The sequence below is a fragment of the Coregonus clupeaformis genome, chromosome 30 (genome assembly GCF_020615455.1).
Source record: "Coregonus clupeaformis isolate EN_2021a chromosome 30, ASM2061545v1, whole genome shotgun sequence".
Classification (NCBI taxonomy): Eukaryota; Metazoa; Chordata; class Actinopteri; order Salmoniformes; family Salmonidae; genus Coregonus; species Coregonus clupeaformis.
The window spans coordinates 9,608,782-9,632,546 of NC_059221.1; the positions used below are offsets into that span (position 1 = coordinate 9,608,782).

The 23,765-nt window shown below is 41.8% G+C and overlaps 1 protein-coding gene across 2 annotated transcripts in view; it reads right to left on the bottom strand.

Annotated features, from left to right (window-relative positions):
- Positions 1-20,483, bottom strand: part of LOC121545990 (histone-lysine N-methyltransferase PRDM16-like) — a 435,559-nt gene extending 415,076 nt beyond the window's left edge. For both annotated transcript variants that reach the window (XM_045209418.1, XM_045209419.1), the window contains exon 1: positions 20,322-20,483. In XM_045209418.1, the coding sequence (XP_045065353.1) occupies positions 20,322-20,358 (37 nt within the window). In that variant the 5' untranslated portion in view covers positions 20,359-20,483. The remainder of the gene's footprint in view (positions 1-20,321) is intronic.
- Between the last annotated feature and the right edge of the window lie 3,282 nt (positions 20,484-23,765).

Below are 23,765 nucleotides of genomic sequence, written 5' to 3' on the forward strand. Positions count from 1 at the left end.
AGAGAGAGAGAGAGAGAGAGAGAGAGAGAGAGAGAGAGAGAGAGAGAGAGAAGGAAAGAGTGGACCATAGAAAAGAGTCCCCTCAGCCAGCTGGTTCTGAGGCTCAGTACACTAACCCCTACCAACCCAACAAAGCCTCAGGACAGCACTTACACAATTTGGCCCAACTGAATCATCACAAAGCAAAAAGAGAATTACACTGTATGTCACCTATTGGAAAGACGCCACACAAAATCGAAGTAAACTTCAATACTATTTGGTACATGGTGGCAGACTATCTAACCACCGTGACTGAAAGAAAGCTGAGAAAAACACTGACTATGTACAGACTCAGTGAGTACAGCCTGGCCATAGAAACTGGCCGTCACAGACAAATCTGGCTACCCAGAGAGGACAGGTTGTGCTCACTGCCCTCAAAGAGAGGCTGAGACAGAGCTGCAAATGTTGAAACCAAAACAGAAAAGGAGAAAATCCAACACAAGTAATGTTTCCAACAATTGTTTACAGAAAGATTATTTAACTTATTATTCACTGTATTACAATTCCAGTGGGTCAGAAGTTTACATACACTAAGTTGACTGTGCCTTTAAACAGCTTGGAAAATTCCAAAAAATGATGTCATCGCTTTAGAAGCTTCTGATAGGCTAATTGACATAATTTGAGTCAATTGGAGGTGTAAAAAATTGTAGATCTCCACAAGTCTGGTTCATCCTTGGGAGCAATTTCCAAACGCCTGAAAGTACCACTTTCATCTGTACAAACAATAGTACACAAGTATAAACACCATGGGACCACGCAGCCGTCATATCGCTCAGGAAGGAGACGCGTTCTGTCTCCCAGAGATGAACGTACCTTGGTGCGAAAAGTGCAAATCAATCCCAGAACAGCAGCAAAGGACCTTGTGAAGATGCTGGAGGAAACAGGTACAACATTATCTATATCCACAGTAAAAGGAGTCCTATATCGACATAACCTGAAAGGCCGCTCAGCAAGGAAGAAGCCACTGCTCCAAAACCGTCATAAAAAAGCCAGACTACGGTTTGCAACTGCACATGGGGACAAAGATCGTACTTTTTGGAGAAATGTCCTCTGGTCTGATGAAAAAAAAATAGAACTGTTTGGCCATAATGACCATTGTTATGTTTGGAGGAAAAAGGGGAAGGCTTGCAAGCCGAAGAACATCATCCCAACTGTGAAGCACAGGGGTGGCAGCATCATGCTGTGGGGGTGCATTGCTGCACGAGGGACTGGTACACTTCACAAAATAGATGGCATCATGAGGAAGGAAAATTATGTGGATATATTGAAGCAACATCTCAAGACATCAGTCAGGAAGTTTTTAAAGCTTGGTCGCAAATGGGTCTTCCAAATGGCAAAATGGCTTAAGGACAACAAAGTCAAGGTATTGGAGTGGCCATCACAAAGCCCTGACTTCAATCCTATAGAACATTTGTGGGCAGAACTGAAAAAGCGTGTGCGAACAAGGTGGCCTACAAACCTGACTCAGTTACATCAGATCTGTCAGGAGGAATGGGCCAAAATTCACCCAACTTATTGTGGGAAGCTTGTGGAAGGCTACTCGAAACGTTTGACCCAAGTTAAACAATTTAAAGGCAATGCTACCAAATACTAATTGAGTGTATGTAAACTTCTGACCCACTGGGAATGTGATGAAAGAAATAAAAGCTGAAATAAATAATTCTCTCTACTATTATTCTGACATTTCACATTCTTAAAATAAAGTGGTGATCCTAACTGACCTAAGACAGGGAAATTTTCCTAGGATTAAATGTCAGGAATTGTGAAAAACTGAGTTTAAATGTATTTGGCTAAGGTGAATGTAAACTTCCGACCTCAACTGTATATACAAAAGTATGTGGACTAAATATACAAAAGTATGTGGACACCGCTTCAAATTAGTGGTTTCAGCTATTTCAGCCACAACCGCTGCTGACAGGTGTATAAAAACGAGCACACAGCCAAGCAATCTCCATAGACAAACATTGGCAGTAGAATGGCCTTACTGAAGAGCTCAGTGACTTTCAACGTGGCACCGTCATAGGATGCCACCTTTCCAACAAGTCAGGACAAAGACGCCGCATCCTTTCAACTTCTGTCCTGCTAGAGCTGCCCCGGTCAGTGCTGTTATTGTGAAGTGGAAAGTCTAGGAGCAACAACGTCTCAACTGCGAAGTGGTAGGTCACCCAAGCTCACAGAACGGGACCGCCGAGTGCTGAAGCACGTAGTGCGTAAAAACCTTCTGTCCTCGGTTGCAACACTCACTACCAAGTTCCAAACTGACTCTGGAAGGAATGTCAGCACAAGAACTGTTCATCGGGAGCTTCATGAAATGGGTTTCCATGGCCGAGAAGCCGCACACAAGGCAAATATCATCATTCGCAATGCCAAGGGTCGGCTAGAATGGTGTAAAGCGCGCCGCCATTAGACTCTAGAGCAGTGGAAATGCGTTCTCTGGAGTGATGAATCATGCTTCACCATCTGGCAGTCCGACAGACGAATGTGGGTTTGGCGGATGCCAGGAGAACGCTACCTGCCCAAATCCATAGTGCCAACTATAAAGTTTTGTGGAGGAAGAATAATGCTCTGTGGCCTTGTTTCATGGATCGGGCTAGGCCCCTTAGTTCTAGTGAAGGGAAATCTTAACGCTACAGCATACAGTGACATTCTAGACGATTCTGTGCATCCAACTTTGTGGCATCAGTTTGGGGAAGGCCCTTTCCTGTTTCAGCATGCCCCCGTGCACAATGCGAGGTCCATACAGAAATGGTTTGTCGAGATTGTTGTGGAGAACTTGACTGGCCTGCACAGAGCCCTGAACTCAACCCCATCGAACACCTTTGGGATGAATTGGAACGCTGACTGCGAGCCATGCCTAATCGCCCAACATCAGTGCCAGACCTCACTAATGCTCTTGTGGCTGAATGGAAGGAAGTCCCCGCAGCAATGTTCCAACATCTAGTGGAAAGCCTTCCCAGAAGAGTGGAGGCTGTTATAGCAGCATAGGGGGGACCAATTCCATATTAATGCCCATGATTTTGGAATAAGATATTCGACAAGCCGGTGTCCACATACTTTTGGTCATGTAGTGTTTCTTGATTAGATAAGTATTCACCGCCCTGAGTCAATACATGTTAGAATCACCTTTGGCAGTGATTACAGCAGTGAGTCTTTAAAATAATTATTCAAGCTCTGTCAAGTTGGTTGTTGATCCTTGCTATGCAGCCATTTTCAAGTTTTGCCATATATTTTCAAGCCGATTTAAGACACCACTGTAACTAGGCCACTCAGGAATGAACATTCAATGTCGTCTTGGTAAGAAACTCCAGTGTATATTTGGCCTTGTGTTTTAGGTTATTGTCCTGCTGAAAGGTGAATTTGTCTCCCAGTGTCTATTGGAAAGCAGACTGAACCAAGTTTTCCTCTAGGATTTTGCCTGTGAATAGCTGTATTCCAGTAGTTTTTATCCCAAAAAAACTCCCTAGTCCTTGCCAATAACAAACGTACCCATAACATGATGCAGCCACTACCATGCTTGAAAATATGAAGAGTGGTACTCAGTGATGTGTTGGATTTGCCCCAAACATAATGCTTTGTATTCAGGACATAAAGTTAATTTCATTGCCACATTTTTTGCAGTTTTACTTTACTGCCTTATTGCAAACAAGATGCATGTTTTGTAATATTTGTATTCTGTACAGGCTTTCCTCATTTCACTCTGTAATTTAGGTTAGGATTGTGGAGTAACTACAATGTTGTTGATCCATCCTCAGTTATCTCCTATCACACCATTAAACTATGTAACTGCTAAAGAATCCCCATTGGCCTCATGGTGAAGTCACTGAGCGGTTTCCTTCCTCTCCGGCAACTGACTGGATGCATTGATACACCATCCAAAGTATCCCTTTGAGCACCATGCTCAAAGGGATATTAAATGGCAGGTTTTCTTTACCCATCTACCAATTGGTGCCCTTCTTTGCAAACCATTGGAAAACCTCCCTGGTCTTTGTGGTTGAATATGTGCTTGAAATTCACTGCTCGACTGAGGGACCTTACAGATTGTATGTGTGGGGTACAGAGATGGGATAGTCATTAAAAAATAATGTTAAACACTATTATTGCACACATAGTGAGTCCATGCAACTTATTTAGGCTTGCCATAACAAAAGGATGGAATACTTATTGACTAAAGACATTTCAACTTTTCATATTTAATTAATTTGTAAACATTTCTAAAAACATAATTCCACTTTGACATAATGGGGAATTGTGTGTAGATCAGTGACACAAAATCTCAATTTAATCCATGTTAAATTCAGGATGTAACACAACAACATTTGGAAGTCAAAGGATGTGAATACAGCAGCACATCCTTCAAAACAAATCCTACCAGTAGATATTCATATCATAATATCACATACAGTAGGTAAAAAAAAAACATCAATAATATATTGAGGGAAATGAGGGAAGGGAATATCTTGTTAATATGACACACGCCTGTTTCCTGAATGATCTGTGGATGGTTATCACCGTGTCGGGCCCCACGAAGGACAATGTACGAAAGAGGAACGGTGCGTTGTGGGAGGACAGCTGTCTGTTTATTTGGGAGGAGAGTTAATGATTATCTCTGGGGGCCTCTGCTCTGCTTTGCTGTCAGTCGTGTGCTACTGCGGTGGGCGCTGTGCTGCAATCTGCTTGCCCTCGCCCGCCTTTTGTGTACCGAGAGAATACAAATGGTGGCCGTGCTAGCTGACACTTTGCCTTGGGGACTCCCAGGTGATGGCGTCACACAGAACAGGGTTTTAATAGAGCAATTTGTTTTCCGTCAAAACGCCACCCATCTCCTCCTCTCCTGCTGGCACAATGGAGCTATGAATTGGCTGAACTGCAAAGGGATTTTATTGATTCAGCCCTTTAATGGAGCTGTCTGTAATGAAACACAAATAAGAGAGTGAATTAGAGGGTTTGCATGTGTGTGTGTGTGTGTGTGTGTGTGTGTGTGTGTGTGTGGACGTGTTTAACTATTCTTGTGGGGACCAGAAGTCCCCACAAGAATAGTAAACAAACAAAACTCTGACCAACTGGGGACATTTTGTTGGTCCCCACAAGGTAAAATGCTATTTCTAGGGGGTTTAGGATTAAGGTTCGAATTAGTGTTAGGTTTATAATTAGGTTTAGGGTCAGGGTTAGGGTTAGGAGATAGGGTTAGTTTTAGGGTTAGGGTTAGGAGCTAGGGTTACGTTTAGGGTTAGGGTTAAGGTTAGATTGTTGTGTTAAGGTTAGGGTTATGGTTAAGGGTTTAGGTAAAATATGATTTTGAATGGGACTGAATTGTGTGTCCCCACAAGACTGTGTGTGTGTGTGTGTGTGTGTGTTTGTGTGCGTTTGTGCGTGCGTGCGTATTTACAAGAATACATGGTTTAGCCAAAAGAGAATGTTGTTAGCATAATTAGCTTGCCATTTAATACAGTTTAAAATTGTTAGCATAATTAGCAACGCAGTATAATTTACAGTCATCAGTAAATACAGTCATCAACTGCTTACTGTTGTTACAAAAAACATTGGACAGGAACACTGTCCAAACACTCGCTGTATGTACTTGAGAATTAATCTGTTTTAAGAGTCAAATCATCCACTGTGCAGATGTGATTAAGACTGAACAGTTTTAGCGATGAGATGCTAACTGAGCAGAGCGTAGCATAGCATAACATAGCAAAACCTAACCTAGCATAGCCTAGCATAGCATAGCCTAGTGGATGGCTGTGTGGAGCTCTATCAGTGGGGATAGAGACCCTAGTGAATGGACAGACTGAAGAAGTGGAGTAGTCAACACTCTTCCTCTGTGTATTATTTTCTCACTAAGCAATGTTTTGTCCATCAGGGTGCAAGGTGGGAGGGGTGAGTTGGGGGAAGGAGTTCCTCGGGAGACCCTACAGAATCCAGCCGAATGGTAATGGACTTCTGATACATACTTTGCAAACTCTCTGTGGCCACCCCTTCCCTCCCACCCCTCAGCCCCACTCCCCTGTCACCTCCAGCCCCCACCCCTCCAACCTCTTCCATCCCGTGCACACCCCAAACCCCTCCTCATCTCTCTTTCAACAAGAGCAGTTTGTCAGGGTCAGAAAGCAATTTTAAACTCCTATTAATGAGAGGGAGCGAGAGAGGAGGATAGAGAGAGAGAGAGGGGGATAGAGAGAGAGAGAAATGTGAGGTAGTGGTGGGGAGGGAGGGACGGAGAGAGAGAGAAACAAGAGGGGTGGCGGGCAGGGATGTCAGCCATCAAAGCCATGGAGAAGAGAAGGCCAGGCAGTTGTGGGAATCCGGCCCTTTTTCCTCTCTAGGACTCTCTGGGTTCTGTGTGGTAATTAGAAGGCAGAAATGCAGCAGGGCCCGGGGCCCGGCCGAGATTCAGGATAGCCCCTCGGAGAGAGGACAATTTGCACTTCTACGGGAGCTGCCAGCAAGGATACAAAGAAGAGGAAAAGGGAAACTATGGTATCTTTTATCGGGCTGGACAAAGACGCCGCATCCTTTCAAAGAGGTCCCAAGAGTCTCCCCGGCGTTCCAGCAGGAGGATGAGGTCCACCGAGACGTCAGGAACTTACTCACCCCGCCTCCCACACACACAGTCAGACACACACACCTTCTTGATTGAACTTCTCATGGTGTCTGATAAGGTGCCAGCCGCAGCGACAGAACGTTTCAAAGGAGTCAAAGTCAGCGTGGAGTGTACAGTGTTACTTCCTGTTAGTACAAAGAACATGGTGGCTAGGCATATTTTTCAATGGTAAAACTACAACACCTTGAGCATATCTCTCCTGACGACTTCCATCACCTTGCAGACTGAATAAGTTAATACAAATTTCACAAATGTACAACCCTTTAAAATGAGTTGGCCTAATGCAATGTATTCAAGTTGCATTTGACCTCCCTCTCCCAGCCCGTTCTCAACTCTGTCGAGAAACTGAGCGAGGGTGGAACCAAAATGGCCGCCTATTACCTTTGACATTATCACCCAATCTAAAGAGGTTTGACCTCCCACGTCCCTAGAAAGTGAATGTGTTAGCTTTGAGTGGGCCTACCCCGACCCCCCACCCCATCCCTGTTGAAGTGTGTCCAGGCAGCCATGGCAGTGGATGGGTCAAAGGTCAGATGGTTCATGTGATAACTTTTTCTACGGGCCCAGATGAGGCTTAAAACCGCTTTAACCCAGTCTCTCTCTCTCTCTCTCTCTCTCTCTCTCTCTCTCTCTCTCTCTCTCTCTCTCTCTCTCTCTCTCTCTCTCTCTCTCTCTCTCTCTCTCTGCCCAGGTTTCGCCCCGGCCCAGCTCTGAAAGCTCCATTCACACACCCTCTAACCCAGGGATGTTTTTGCAATTCAATATTTTCACACGCAGCATCATTACTTTGGAACCGGACACTGGGCAGGATGAGGCTGGGGCTCCGGATCAGCACAGAGGAATCAGTGTCGGGATGGGAAGGACGGGGGTTCGGGTGAAATGAGGGGTAAATGGCCCATCTTGAAATGTTTTAGTGAAGACCCAACACCCTGTGTGCTCGGACACACAAGCGCGCACACATACCACTCTACTCGTTGTTTCACGAACAATCTGACTCCAGGTTAATGATGGAGGGGACCTAGTCTATGACAGTAATAAAGATCATATGAATTACTGGTAGAATATGACAATATAAGAATATCTTTAGAGAGAGAATATACCGTATATTCTCTTCCCATGAGATATTCAGTTTCTCTGCAGGTCTTTTTGGGGGACTATCTAATGCTGGCTATCTAATGCCGCAGAGGCCCAGAGGACTATCGGAATTGAAAGTGCATCTCAAAACAAATATTTGGAAATGAAGACAACAAAACGCATAATTAAGACTAGAAAGCATACATTTCCTAATAAAATAATAATACGCTTGAAAAGTACACTAATAATGAGAAGAGATTGAGCCACACATTAAAAAAAAGGAAATATCACATTTACATAGGTATTCAGACCCTTTACTCAGTACTTTGTTGAATCACCTTTGGCAGCGATTACAGCCTCGAGTCTTCTTTGGTATGCCGCTACAAGCTTGGCACACCTGTATATGGGGAGTTTCTCCAATTCTTCTCTGCAGATCCCCTCAAGCTCTGTCAGGTTGGATGGGGAGTGTCGCTGCACAGCTATTTTCAGGTCTCTCTAGTGATGTTCGATTGGGTTCAAGTCCGGGCTCTGGTTGGGCCACTCAAGGACATTCAGAGACTTGTCCCAAAGCCACTCCTGCGTTGTCTTGGCTGTGTGCTTAGGGTCGTTGTTCTGTTGGAAGGTGAACCTTTGCCCCAGTCTGAGGTCCTGAGTGCTCTGGAGCAGGTTTTCATCAAGGAACTCTCTGTACTTTGCTCCGTTCATCTTTCCCTCGATCCTGACTAGTCGCCCAGTCCCTGCCGCTGAAAAACATCCCCACAGCATGATGCTGCCACCACCATGCTTCACAGTAGGGATGGTGCCAGGTTTCCTCCAGACTTGACGCTTGGCATTCAGGCCAAAGAGTTCAATCTTGGTTTCATCAGACCAGAGAATCTTGTTTCTCATGGTCTGAGAGTCTTTAGGTGCCCTTTGGCAAACTCCAAGCGGTCTGTCATATGTCTTTTACTGAGTGGCGGCTTCTGTCTGTCCACTCTACCATAAAGGCCTGATTGGTGGAGTGCTGCAGAGATGGTTGTCCTTCTGGAAGGTTCTCCCATCTCAACAGAGGAACTCTGGAGCTCTGACCATCGGGTTCTTGGTCACCTCCCTGACCAAGGCCCTTCTCAGCCACCTCTAGGAAGAGTCTCAGTGGTTCCAAACTTCTTCCATTTAAGAAAGATGGAGACCACTGTGTTCTTGGGGACCTTCAATGCTGCAGAAATGTTTTGGTACCCATCCCCAGATCTGTGCCTCGACATGATCTTGTCTCTGAGCTCTACGGACAATTCCTTCGACCTCATGGCTTGGTTTTTGCTCTGACATGCACTGTCAACAGTGGGACCTTATATAGACAGGTGTGTGCCTTTCCAAATCATGTCCTATCGATTGAATTTACCACAGATGGACCCCAATCAAGTTGTAGAAACATCTCAAGGATGATCAATGGAAACAGGACACCCCGAGTATCATAGCAAAGGGTCTGAATACTTATATAAATAAGGTACTTTTGTTTTTTATTTCTAATATTTCTAAAATCTGTTATCACTTTGACATTATGGGGTATTGTGTGTAGATTGATGAGGAAAAACATTAATTTAATCCATTTTAGAATTAGGCTGTATTGTAACAAAATGTGGAAAAAGTCAAGAGGTCTGAATACTTTCCGAATGCACAGTACATACTTTGGTTGGTGCCTTCATTGATCGTGTCCCCGCCAATAGGGTAACGTGGGTAACTAGCCCCCCTCAGAACAACGTCCAATTGCTGACACAAAAAAAGCAAAGGTTGGTAAAAATATGGTATATGGATGATGGTCATGCTTAGGCTAACAAACTATGAAAGGAAATAAGTGGCTACACTTTACACTTTCTTAGTTATTTAATGAAATGTTGTTTTTTGAAAGTACTGAAGTAATCTTTTTAGTATTTAACTGTTAAAAGCTAAAGTCTAGGTATCTTTTTTAAATTAAAATAATCAAATATTGAAACAAAATGGCATTAACAATTGCACTATTAATATCCTCACTATGATGAGGTTTTGATCTAACTTCCCTCTTTTCATGTTTGCGCCAAATCATATCTAAATCATCCTAAAGTGTAACTCAATGAAAAATTACAAATTAAAATTGGATTCTTCTATAAGAACAGGTCCTGTCTTTCATTAAATAGCAGAAAACAAATAATTCAGTCAACAGTAATTCCAGTTATTTACTATGGCGATATTGTCTATATGAATGCAGCTGCTACTGTATTTAAGCCACGGGCGATATGTTCAGTACACATCATTGCATTTTGTGTCGGAAAGTAGGCTGGCCCTCTTTGAAGTCTAGTAGACCGATGCATTGCACTCTTTTTTTTTCTATAAAGCCCTCGCATAAACTTCCGCCATTCCTTACCTCATTGTTAACCTTCAGACGTTTAAGTTACCAGACCCGGACTCAGGGATTGCTAACCCCAGAGATCCCTTCAATCTCCCCCGAGTTAGGTAAATCTGCTTTTAGTTTTTTTGCGCTTCTCACGTGGATTGATCTCCAACACTCCTTAAAGTTAGTGGAGTTGGTGCCTCTAGGGCAGTTCAGGGGGCTATTAGAGGGCCTTCTTACTGAAGAATGTGTTTGTTTCATATGATTGTGTTTTGCTTTTCGTGTTTTGTGTTTGCTTTTCATGTATTGTGTAATTGATGTTTATATACCTGTTGATAAGATGTGTATAGGTTACTTGATGTTTATTGATGTGGTCATGCAGGGCTCATCTGCAAAACCGACTGTGATCTCAGCATGACTCCCTGCTTAAATTAAGGTTAAATATTGATGTTTTTCATACATAGGTAAATACCACCAACGTTTGGTTTTGTGGTAATACACAACTCTCAATCTGAATCTGAAAGCCGGAACGAGAAGTAAAACTGTAACATCAAAACCCCGTCAAGCACACAGCTTTAGAAATAAGAGCAGGACTCCTCCAAAAGTGAGAAGTTAAGACCAAACGTGGTAGTAATGATTTGTTTGGCATGCCGACGTCTAAAGTGGCAGTGGAGGAAAATGAAGGTACTTGGTTTGAGGTTGTTTATACTTTTCCAGCGAGCCACACGATAGTTAATGAAATTAAACACACCAATAGTTGCCTCTCTTTCGGGAGTCTCCATAATCAACATGCCACCACCCGTTGAAATGTTTTAATGAAAATAAATGGTGAGCCAGCGAGATGGACTAATTGTGTTGCAAACAGAGGGGGGTGGGGGGAAAGAAACATGCCATTGATATAATGAAGGCAATTTTCGGAGACAGACAGGAGTGGTTGAAGAGGCAGTAAAAGAAGCAGACCTTTCTTCTGAAAGGGGACTGATGCCTCTCTAACCCAGCTCACCATTCTTCCACCAGAAAGTTAAGTATTAAACAAATAGAGGTGCTGCCTGCTGCTGGCCTGGTGAAGTCTGCATGGCCACCAAATACCATTGGATAATGATAATGATGCCTCAATTACTTCTGAGAATCTCCACATTCCCCCCTCCCCTCTCCTCCCCCCCGTCAGACAGCAAATTTGTCAAAAGCCCAATGATCGTCTGACAGCGTAATCGTCCAGACCAGGGGGCTTTATTGTTGCAAATCAAATAACCTGATCTCAGAGAAGAAGGGAAGAGAGGAGAAAAAAATTGTCTTGTCACGGTTTTGCCGGGGCCTTAATGAGACACTACATGCCCATCTTTGTGATTATGACAACACAGAAAGAGAGGGAGGGAGATGACATCGAACTTTGGGACTGGTAGAGACAGAGAGGGAGGGTGGTGGAGATATACAATTACGGGGGAGACCAGAGAGGGAGCCAACGCTTTAAAAGTACCGTCCAATGAGAGGGGGGCACTTTAAAGCAGCGCCACGTTAAACGTATCTCCAAGAGAAAAAATAGGAAGTCTCTGGGGAGGAGAATTTTGTCTCCTTATCTTTGTCTCTACAGGATGAAGGGAACATAAGGGTCTGGGGCAACATACCATTATGATAGGGGAAGCACAGTACAGCAGCAAGCCAGCAGGGAGTGAGTGAGTAAGATGTAAGTCAAGTGAGTATTTATTGTATGTGGGTAATTAACTAAGCAAGCAAACGCCTGTGGAATTTGAATTAAGTTATCAGGACCATAGAACACATTGAACTTTAAAAGAATAGTTCTGTGCCATTTACCGCTGACTAGTCACAATGCAGAGCAATCCCCGGGATATTACCAGGGTTGTGGGTTCGATAAAATAATGTATGCGCTAACTGTAAGTCGCTCTGGATAAGAGCGTCTGCTAAATGACTAAAATGTAAATGTAAATATTACATTTCTCTGAATCATGAGTGTTGCTTAAACGTGTTAATTACCCAGTCAACATCCCCTCTGTTTTTCAAAAAAATAAACAATGTCAAAAAGCGGGGATGAAATCACACCTAGGCAAAGTCGGAGAGATAATTATTGTGGTTGCATTCCACTAAAGAAATGATAAAGAAGCATGTTTTTTTACAGACATGGTCATGTTCATTAGGCACCAAATGGAAGAAAACAGAAAAAAAATGCAAGGGACTACATTTTTGTCATTTAGCAGACGCTCTTATCCAGAGCGACTTACAGTTAGTGAGTGCATACATTTTTTCATACTGGTGCCCCGTGGGAAACGAACCCACAACCCTGGCGTTGCAAGCGCCATGCTCTACCAACTGAGCTACATGGGACTACCTGGATTCAACCAATAAGAAATGCTCATCTTCTGTTGCAAAACGTGTTTTATAACCTATTTCAGTTGTGTGCCGTAATGAACAAGACCCAGGCCCTCTCTTAGTCTTTTCGGTTGTCTGGGTGCTAAGTTTCACTGACTCTCTGCTAGACATAGCACAGCACCGACTGGAATACGATACGCAGGCCGGGTCACACAGAAATGCCTTTAACTGAAGGGGAAATACTTTCATTTTGCCCCCTCGCAAATGTATACCACTCCGCAGTATGCCTCCTGTCTTTTTATATCACATCTCATCTTCGGCACGCAAGTCAAACTGCCAAAACATTGGGAGATTGCAGCCCTTTACAAATATGGCAAATGAAGTCACATAGTAGTGAGGGGTGGTGGGCGGCGGAGAGATGTTCTCCATGTGGATCTGCTGGGGCCTAGTGTGGACGGACGGGTCCGACTGAGATCTCTGTCACACTGCCGTGATATACAGGGTCGTGTACATTATGCCCGAATGGGATGAAACAGGGAGGGACCACCTGGATTCGTCCAATAAGAAACACTCCTTTTTGTTTTCCGTAATATGTGGCTAGCAGTGCTATGCCGAGTCCACCTTGGGTTATGACATTATGTGTGACATTATGAGGCAGACCTGCAGGCAAGGTTAGGGCTTAGAGTACTGACTGGACTGCACTGCTCAAAAACAAGAGCAGGCTTCACAGGCAGCAGGCTGCATGGGGGTCGGGTGGGCCTCCCACACACACGTACACACACCTCCGACAAAGATTGGGGCTAACATGGCATGCTGGACAAAATAATTTATCCTGGGAAAATGTGTGTGAGAGAGTGTGTGTAAGAACGAGTAAGTGAGTGGATGAATGGGTGGGTGAGTGAGTGAGTGAGTGAGTGAGTGAGTGAGTGAGTGAGTGAGTGAGTGAGTGAGTGAGTGAGTGAGTGAGTGAGTGAGTGAGTGAGTGAGTGAATGAGTGAGTGATTGAGTGGGTGGGTGAGTGACACCAGAGCTTCTTCTAAAAACGTAAAGATAGCTATGAACAAACCCCAGTCATATTCACCCAGACCACTACAGTTAATGAGTGAGTGCCGAGTCCTATGGTCTCTTGAGTTTACAGAGACTGAGATGCAGCAGCACCATAGGAGAGTCCCCATGATTTCCAGTAGCGGTGTGTGGGTAAAGTCACCGTAAAATCACTACTAAACAACTATTGATTTAGAACCACGGAGAGTTACCACAAGTCGCAAAAAAAAAAATACGTCATCTAATCACCTATGCTTAGTCTAATCAGTGGCAACTAAAAGATACCAAAAACGATTTAGTCCAATCAACGTAAGCTAAATATGATGTGGCTGTCCATGTTACGGATTTCTGTGTGTGTGTGTGTGTGTGTGTGTGTGTGTGTGTGCGTGCAAGTAGAAAAAACCTGTTGACTCACCCTACTTGTAGAGAAACGCCTATGTCATCCTCCTCTTTCATGTTGCCGAAACAGTCTATGACTCTGTCATACAGTACACACCTTTAGTTTTTGTTGTCCTAGGCTACCTGGCTAAAATGCTTGCTCGCTAGCCTAACTTCCTTTCATGGGCAACGATGCGCCAGGCCAGCTAGTTAACATTAGCTCACTACATCTAGCTACATGATGAACTTCCAGTCCAGGGTCACAATGTATGAATTTATGGTTGGAACAGAATCGCAGTTATAATCATTGGCCAGCACAGAGAATTCAGTAAAACCACAAGTCCAAAACCCTATCTCCATCTATGGCTAATTTAGGAATGGGATGATTTTAGCTAGCTAGGTAGCCACCGGAGGACAATGACACAACGAGCTGCAACAATTCCATTTTTCTGTCAATTACGTTTGGTTTCTGATGTTATGTGATAGGTGTGAAGCCAAATCCAAACTGGCTTCCCTTGACACTGTTTTTGTGTTCACCAGGACCATGCACAGCTGAGCTCACTCAGTTTAGCTCAAGCTGATTGGCTATTATTTCATTTTTTTAAATATCAAGGGAGGCCAAATGCTTGCTGGCTTCCCTTGCATTCAATGTTCAAGTTCAAGTTGCATTTGAGACTCCCACAAGCTCATGTCTTATTCGGAGGTCTGAGCCCCGTAATTCGCACACTGGTCATGGGTCTGGTTTTATTAACTCTGACAAAACATCAGAGGCTGTACTACAACATGACATGGGCTCATGATCCTGCAGTCCATCTAAAGAAGCCACTAAAGAGAGAGCAATGCTATCTAGCAATAACTGCTTCCACAATTATTGATTGGCTACATTGCAAGGAGGCTATGGGAGCAATCAGAAAATATGTTTTGCCCTACATTAGTGATGATTCAATGTGATGCAGTAAGTGTGTGAGCGAGAGAGAATGTGAGAGAGAGATAGCAATCATTTTTCTTTCAGGTAACCCTTTACACTTGTACGCCTATACAGTTTGAAAATGGCAGATTTGGACACTGATAAGTGCCAAAATTGGAATGCAGTGACTGTACAGTAAGTAACATGCTATACATGACATAAGAGCTCAAGGTCTCCGCTTCACAGCTCTCTATGTGTTTTCACTGACAACCATTCTGAACTTGAGCACCACACACAACAAAGAAGTTGTCCCCATCCCTCCTGCTAATTGGGCAACTTTTGTACATTTTTTGTCGTCTAAGTGAGGGAAATGCTGTAAATTAAGAGGACTCGATGTATTTAGAAATATGAGACGTTGAGGATTATAACAAATGCAGCTTTGATGTCACACAAGCAAGCCAAACACCTGTGAGTCCAAATGTGCACTTCACATTTCCATAACATAAAGCTGATGTAATATACAGTGTCAACGTTAATGATCACTATGTTTGATGTACAGTTACAGGATGACATGGCAATATACTCAGGGATGTCCTGAACAGAATGAGCCTGTTTGTTATATTGTGAAGAGAATGTGCCGCAGACCACGCATCTGAATGCACTCATGACTCCATTTTAAGCGCACCAATTAAGATCTGCTTCTATGAATTGCCTTGTGAAAGCCTAACACTGTAAGATCATATTTTATAATTGAATAATGTTGGTAATAGAACAAGCTTTCAAATTATGCCCACCTGACCCAGATTGCAATTCATAATGGACAATTTCTGGATTGCGTAAACAACAACAGTAATTGTGTGATGGCGGGGATGCAGGGGGCACAGCTAGGAGAGCAACAACAGCAAAAAACTCATAGTTGAAGACTTATTTGAGTCATAAAAGTGCATTAAAATTACTTAGGAATTGTGCACACTTTGGAGAGGTGTGTGACCACTTGGAGACACCAGTTTGACCTCTCACTCAAACCCTTGTCATTTTCTTGTCTTACTTTGCACCTACCCCACATTTTCGGATTTCGTTATCAACAAATGCAGCGAAAAGTATAATGTCAGGTTAAGTCTTCTGTCAGGTGAACTGTTTTGTCCTCACTTTTAGTCTAATAATTTTCCCATAATCTCCAAACTGTTCCCTTTTAATTGCTACCATGGTTATGCATATGCTTTCCATATTTCTTATGTAAGAAACATTTCAATTTAGCCCTATCCATATAGGCCAATTCCCACAAGTGTAAAGGGTTCAAATGCATCTTCAGTGAATACATATTCTTGGAAGTGTGCACTCAACCAGCTAAATAAAAGGCTACCTCTCATGTCTTCATATGATGCTTCTTTTTGGAAGACCTAGGAGGCTGATAGTGATAGGTCGATCAGTCAACATTTACATAATAGGGATTTTCTAGAGGTTGTTTCGCGAGCCAATGCTAACTAGTGTTAGGGCAATGACTGGACGTCTATGGGTATCTGCTAGCATGCTTTTCAATGCTAGCAGATACCCATAGACTTCCAGTCATTGCGCTAACGCTAGTTAGCATTGGCTCGTGAAACGACCTCTAACTTCCTTCATACTGGACACAAAGATATAAACATGGTATCCACGCGTTCATCTGACTCTGGTGAAGTAGGTAAAGGGCATCATTGCCAAAATCCCTAAGTATCCCTTTAAAATCCTACAGCAGAGCTATTCAATTCCGGTCCTGGAAACATTTCTGGTTTGGGATTTTTGTATGGTTCTTGAAAGAACCGTCCCGTTTACGGTTCTTCAGTGACCCTCAAATGGTTCCCCTATGGCAGTGTTTCCCAACCCTCTCCTTGGTCCCCCCAGACGTTTCACATTTTAGTTTTAACCCTAAAGGAGAGGGTTGGGCATCGCTCTCAAGAACCTTACTTGGTTACACCTTTCACCTTTATTTGTGTAGCTAACCAAATTGTAAGTCTACATTCCAAAAATGTATTTCCAGATAAAAGTGATTTAATAGACTTTAAAATGGGTAGGCCTAATTGATTATAATGTCGGTTGCATGAGCATGTTCGTCTGTCTGTGTGTGTGTGTGTGTGTGTGTGTGTGTGTGTGTGTGTGTGTGTGTGTGTGTGTGTGTGTGTGTGTGTGTGTGTGTGTGTGTGTGCGTGCGTGCGTGTGCGTGTGTGTGTGTCCCTTCAAAGCATGTTCTTCCCCCTGTGCAACTTCAAATGTTGACATAAATTACGCTAAATTACAATTTCTTAAACTTCACATCAGTGGATAAATTGAATTTAACATGTACTTTTAGCATTAGCGAATTTGCGGCCTAATTAAACATAACACACACGCAGACTGTATTTACACAGAACATATAGCCATGTCAAACCATCATACGATTTTACAATATGATTCTTATAGAAATCATTCAAGATCCAATTGTGAAGCATCTGCATAGGTAGCCTATCTACTGGCCAGATTGCTGACATACAGACGCACCGATACTCCATTTTCATTTGCTCGGTTTTAGACACGAGGTAGGCTTGCTGTAGTAGCCTACTGGAGAAGTCACCTGTAATGTTCAACAATTGAATCCTGCCTTAACCGCATGTTGTCAGCACACATCTGTTGTTTCAGACCGAATTGCAAACATTTGAACCATAGGATAGGCCTATAAAGACAAAAAATAAAATAAGTATTGTCTAATAAGAGGGGTAAAATGTACACAAGCAATTTATGCCAGTGGAGGTCAACAGAGGAGATAGCCTGTGCCATTCCGCATACAATTGAATTAACTGTCCCGAGAAACGTCTAACAAACCCTTTATCCTGCCTCAAATGACAAAAGCAAACAAAAGACAACTTAAAATATTGCAAGCAAAATATGACTTAGATTGTATTGTAATACTGTAGGCTACAGCATATGACTCAAATTAGTATATAAAAGTGTAATAATAATAATAATAATAATAATAATAATAATAATAATAATAATAATAATAATAATAATAATACAAATAATAATAATAATAATAATTGTTATAATAAATAATAGGCCTAATAATAATAAATTGTGCAATTTCGAAAGTAAACAAATTGTCCTTTAATTTATGAACGAGATATATAGGCCTACCTTTTTAGGTAATATAAGATATACAAACTAAAAAACAATCATCTAAATTACAGGCCACCTGGCTATGATACCATGTAACATGTTCATGTAAACATGTAAAACTGTTTGCAAATATCACTACATATCCAAATAGGCCTATGCTGTACATGTGGGGAAATACCGGGCCGTCACAGCATTTATTGATCAATGCGAGCTTATCCATTTCGACACCGCTCAGGGAGGCGATTCTGAGTGCCGAATCCCTGTGGATTTGAGGATTCTGGACCGGGCAAGTCTGTGTAAATCTCCTTAAATCCTTAGGACTATGACAACTCTGTCGAAATCAAAAAAGGTGCCACCGCTACTTAAATTATGCCAATAACAGTTTGGGGGGAAATGTAATAACTGTAGCCTGCTATAGGCCTATTCTACAGGTAGAGTATGACAATTATCCCACGGTGTGTAAACCCTATGTAACTGCACAAGTATCATATAGGCGTAAGGCCAACATGTTGTCAACAACTCGGACCCAGCTTTAAATATCACAAGGCCATATTCATATGATATTATTTTTTCTTATAACTTCTTAGTTCCAACTTCTTACTACAACACAAGGCGAGCCAAGTTGGGTCGCTAAGGTCTGAAAGCTCAGCAAGAAGTGAATAATTATTGCCGAGTGAGAGGTCTCCTCAAAGTCATGCAGGCATTTATTTTAAATACACTCGGATCAAAAGGCAATAAAGATGACGGTCTATTTCATTTACTATGAAAAAGACCTTCCTGAATTGATAACGATTCTCACTGAGCGCTGGGCCTACTTTCTCTTTGCAAAGACTTGACAAATATCCGCGCGTGACACAGACAATTATCAGCATAAAATTCAGAAAAACCTTAACCAAACATATACAAGCACGATTAAAAGAAACGCAACTTGCAATCTAATAGTTTATTTCTGGTTCCAAACACAATATGTAACTGTTGAAATGTTTACATGTTTTGTCCTAATTGACCAAAAAATGATTGATCATAATGCGTTGAAAATGGAGGAGGTATACAACCAACGTATTAGGCTTCTCGTTTACAGCAAGGTCATTTCACCATGTTTGTTAACATAGCCTAATTGTTTGTAAAATAATCCCACGGTGAAATATAAACAAGCGATTTGCCTTCATTAGAAAAGTAACATGCCTTAAATCTGAATATGTTGACTTTGGATTACCAAAGGCCATATACAAAGTTTTTCAGAGCCATATGCTAAAGTTAAAATCAACTACTTCCTAAATAATTGTAAATTTCTTATGCGTTCAGATTCGTTAACAGGCTACTGACTGATTCAATTCATTAGGCTATACATTTCACTGAGCCCTCACTGGTTTACTCTGCATTCATCTGCTCGAAGTTCTGCATTTGCAATGACCAACTGCTACATGTCCATAATCGAAACTCAACTTGAAATAATAGATAACACTCATAACCAAAAATGCATCCTCGTTGTAGTATCAAAATATGTGTAACACACATGATTGCTTTACCTTTTATGCAGAAAACAAATAACACGTAAATTGATTATATGCATTTACAGAAAAAGCCAAGTGTATTCATGCATGCGCAATAAGCAAAGCAATTGGAAGGATATCAGAAACCAAGCTAAGAAACATCCTTCTTTCTACACAAACATCTACGCGATGTTCACAAACATTTTAATGACTTTTTTCCGTATATGAGGAGAGCAACAGTCCGTAAAGTAGCGGGACACCTTCTTGCACAAGAACCATTATTGAATCCCATTCCCCGAATGAGGAACAAAACACCATAGTAGTTCAGCGGTCAGAGGGAAAAAAACCGACTTCGTGGATGCATTTTCTTCTAAGGTAAAACGGACTTGGATAAAATGCTGCGTGAAAATAGCAATTTCTTTCCGATTTCACATTTTAAAGTCTCCCACTTGTCGTCAATGAAGCTTGTGCGGAATGTGCGCACAACTCGGTCTCAATTTTCTGCTCCTTCTGTCGCCATGAGCAATGCTAGAGCGCCCACTATTTCAAAAAACAGGAATATTATTTCACAAGACTTGGAACAACTCAATAAAAAAGTTACTACCCCTTTCGAAAACGTTTAGCTAACTTTCGGGTAACGATTCTTCGCTGTTTCTAACCTCTGAGACAATAAATCAAAACTACTCTGCCGCGCAGTTTGTATGGCAATGTTTTTTCTCTCCCATATCTTTTATACAAAACCACCAGCAGTGTTTCTCAGCATATATGAAAGTTCTGAAGTTGGGAACAAGCGAACCCAAGGCTGCAACAGCGAGAAGGCTGGAGACACGGACTAGGATGTTTTAAGGTTACTATTCACATGAAGAGCTAAATTATATCTACGAGGACAAAGAAGCGTCCGCCTAAGGAACTGATTAATGACAATGACACATTGGTGACGAGAGTTCGAGCCGCCGACCGAAAGCGTAAGAAGGGAAAAATACCTACTTTTGGCCAGTTTTCTCGCCCTAGCCTTGGATCTCATCTTGTCGACTTGTAGATTCCTCTCGTCCTCCGTGAGCCCAGAAGCAGCAACAACACTATCTTCATCTCACAAGCATTGTCAGTTTGGACACCTTCGCACATGCGCACAGGCCATTCATTCTGACACCCTCGTCAGGGCCAAAAAAACTTTGCAATGTATTCATCATCATTACTTTTTTGTCTTATCCTCTCCCATTTAGATCACTTATCTCTTCCCCTCCTCCCCCCTCTCAGCACCATCTCGGATCTCCCCTCCCTCTCCCCTACCACCGCCATTGCCACTACCAGCACCTTCTTCACTACCCCTTTAAGAGCAATAACTTATTTTTCTCAAACCTGTGGGATCCGGACTAGCAATGGACACAGCATGATAGCCTATGTGATGGGGTCAACGTCGAATCCCTCAACTGCAAGGTGATTGTTATCAAATATCACTATTGATCATTCAAAATGATCACATAAAAAATATAATTTAAGGTAAAGTAAAAACAATAAGGAAAAATAAGAAATTGCTTACTAATGTTATTACTGGCTATTATTATCAGCCTATGTATTATTAGCCTATTATTAGGCAATGGTTATGAATATGATGGCTTTAATGTTACCGTTGTTCTTCTCATTATTAGTATTGTTATAATAATGAATTACGAGAAAGATATGCCCCATTCTATTACAGTAGGCTATCTCAAAAGATGTTTAGACTATATTTACAATTGATGCTATTGGCGTCTCATCTGGCATGGTGTTCAAATGTAGGCTACTCAAATTCCACGTTCTTCAAGCGGTTATTTTTGACTCTAATTTAAATTCATACGTTGGAGTCCAAATCAAATGACATTTTATTTGTCACATGCTTCGTAAACAACAGGTGTAGATTAGCAGTGAATTCATGATATAGCTCTCCGTATGAAAATGTTGCATGCTTTGCCCCCGAGCAAGCCACACGAAACGGCAGCTGTTGATGCATGCATCCGCCTACTTTCAATAGACGAGACGAGGCTAGGGATATGAGCGGGCTGGTTTAAATGAATTGTATTTCTAAAGGAAGCATATTAAGTCAAGGTCTTTTTAATTTAAACGATGCTTTATTTCTGCACACCTATCCTCTCCGAGCACCATGGAGCAGATGTCATACTTAGCTACTAAAAAGTAATGAATGAAAACATGGAGCGCCATTGGGTCACAAGGACTCCAGGTAAACCCAGCGAGGAGGAATAGGTTGTGAATTTCAACTGTAAGTATGACTTTGCCTTACACATGTTTTGCGTTAGCGTGCATAATAATAATGATACTATGCCATTTAGCAGACGCTTTTATCCAAAGCGACTTACAGTCATGCGTGCATACATTTTTGTTTTTGGGTGGTCCCGGGGATCGAACCCACTACCTTGGCGTTACAAGCGCCGTGCTCTACCAGCTGAGCTACAGAGGACCACATGGCACTCAGAAGTGCCGTGTGTATGACAGCAGGCGTCTGTTGCTCGTTGCATGCATATTTACAGGCAATGTTAGGTGTGCGGTCGATTTTAGTTGGATGGTAGGTTATATGCTCTGTAGCCTTCTCTGCAGCCCATAACGCAGCTAAGCAATTGAAATAGGTAAGTCTGTAGGCTACTGTATGTATGAATTAATACAATATTTACAGTGAACTACATGGATGTTGAATGAAAGAAAGGCGACTATTCCTATAGTCCTGTACTAATCCACATGTTGGCTAGGTATGATTAAACTGTTAAATTGAAGCAGTGAAGAAAACAACCTACCTAGTCAAACAAATATCAGGAAAGTATAGGCCTATCTGACAACAAAAAGCATGGTTATTCGGCATAATGCATTATTCGCATTTGAAGTTAATTTTATTATCGGTCATATTGCATGCAGTTAATTGACAATTATGATCAACCACATTGCTGTATCATTGTTATTCTAATAATTATGATTAATATATTGTAAGGATTATTATTATTAATAGTATTATTATTAGCAACAACTTAGACGATAGATTTTCATTCACAGGCCTACATGTAAAACCAAATCATGCATGTTATGTTCATAAAAAATCTACATAAAAATTGATGTATAGCCTACAATTTGAAAACATAGTCCTAGAAAAGAAACGAGTTGCATGATTACTTGCATGCCCAGGAGATTGATCTCGGAGCGAGTTACATTTTGTGATTTGTAAACGGGAAAACGGTGCCTCTTCGGAAGATATAGACCCATTAAGACCGTTAACCAAACAACCGGTGGGATGAAAGCCTTGACGAAAGTATTATTATTATTATTAATTAAATAATAATAATAATACTTTTGTCTCTATTAATTACTAATGTATTATTAGTAGTAGTAGTAGTAGGCCCTATTGCCTTGGTTTTTATTATTGGGCTATTATGGTCGTTTTGGGGATAAGATGGAATAGGCCTAAGTAACATGGGGACTTGAATATTCACCAAATATTGCAATTGCATATTAAATCCAATGCATGATACTATATTTTGAAATGTATGGGGGAAAAAACATAGCCTACATCAGCACAGGACAACAATCACTTGAACCATAATTTATAATTTCATTTTAAGCTGTACAAGTTAACCATGCATTCAACATGCCATGTGGTTGACAAGGCGTCCACATTTCCTCTAAAATAGCAATTGGGACAAATTTAGTAATTTCAACTATTGATCTAAGAGTGAGCAAATATTGTTTGTGGAATCATATGTTGCCAAAAAAGTCATTATAACCGAGTGACATTGAGCCAACAATCGTTAGGTTAGTATTCATTTCATGTATCAGTGCTACTTTGTTTAGCCTACTCCTGGGTGTCTAAAAGTGTGACAGAATGACGACTTGGAATATCAATAGTCTTGTCTCTATCGATTGATTGCATCGATAGCATTTCCTATTTAAGTGAAGTAAGAAATAAAAAGGGCCATTCAACAGCAGTTTTCTATATATTTTTTTCACTCCAAAATGTTTTCACCAGCTCTCCAGAACAATGTAAACGTGCGCCAAATTTCTCTCACACAATGGCCTGGACAAATTATTTCAAATGGTGGGTGCAACGCCTTTTTTAAGAGCAATTAACTGCGACTACCCTTCTAAAGAAAAGTGTTGCTCTTCGGCACCCGTTCATTTGGGGAATACGTTTCTGCGTCATTTAAACGTCTGCCTTTTACGAGCTCAACGGGATGGCTGTGTAACCACTCATTTTGGAGTATTTTTTTCCTTGATTGTTGCGAATTTCCTGCGGTTTTAACACCGTAGGCAGAGCGGCTGGCCCAGACCCCGGAAGAGAGGTGTGCTGCTGCAATCCGGGTTGCAGCAGCAATATCCGTTTATTATTTATTTTTTAATCTACAGGGTGTCAATCCAATATGCTAATCTATCAAAAACAAAAAAAATCCTATG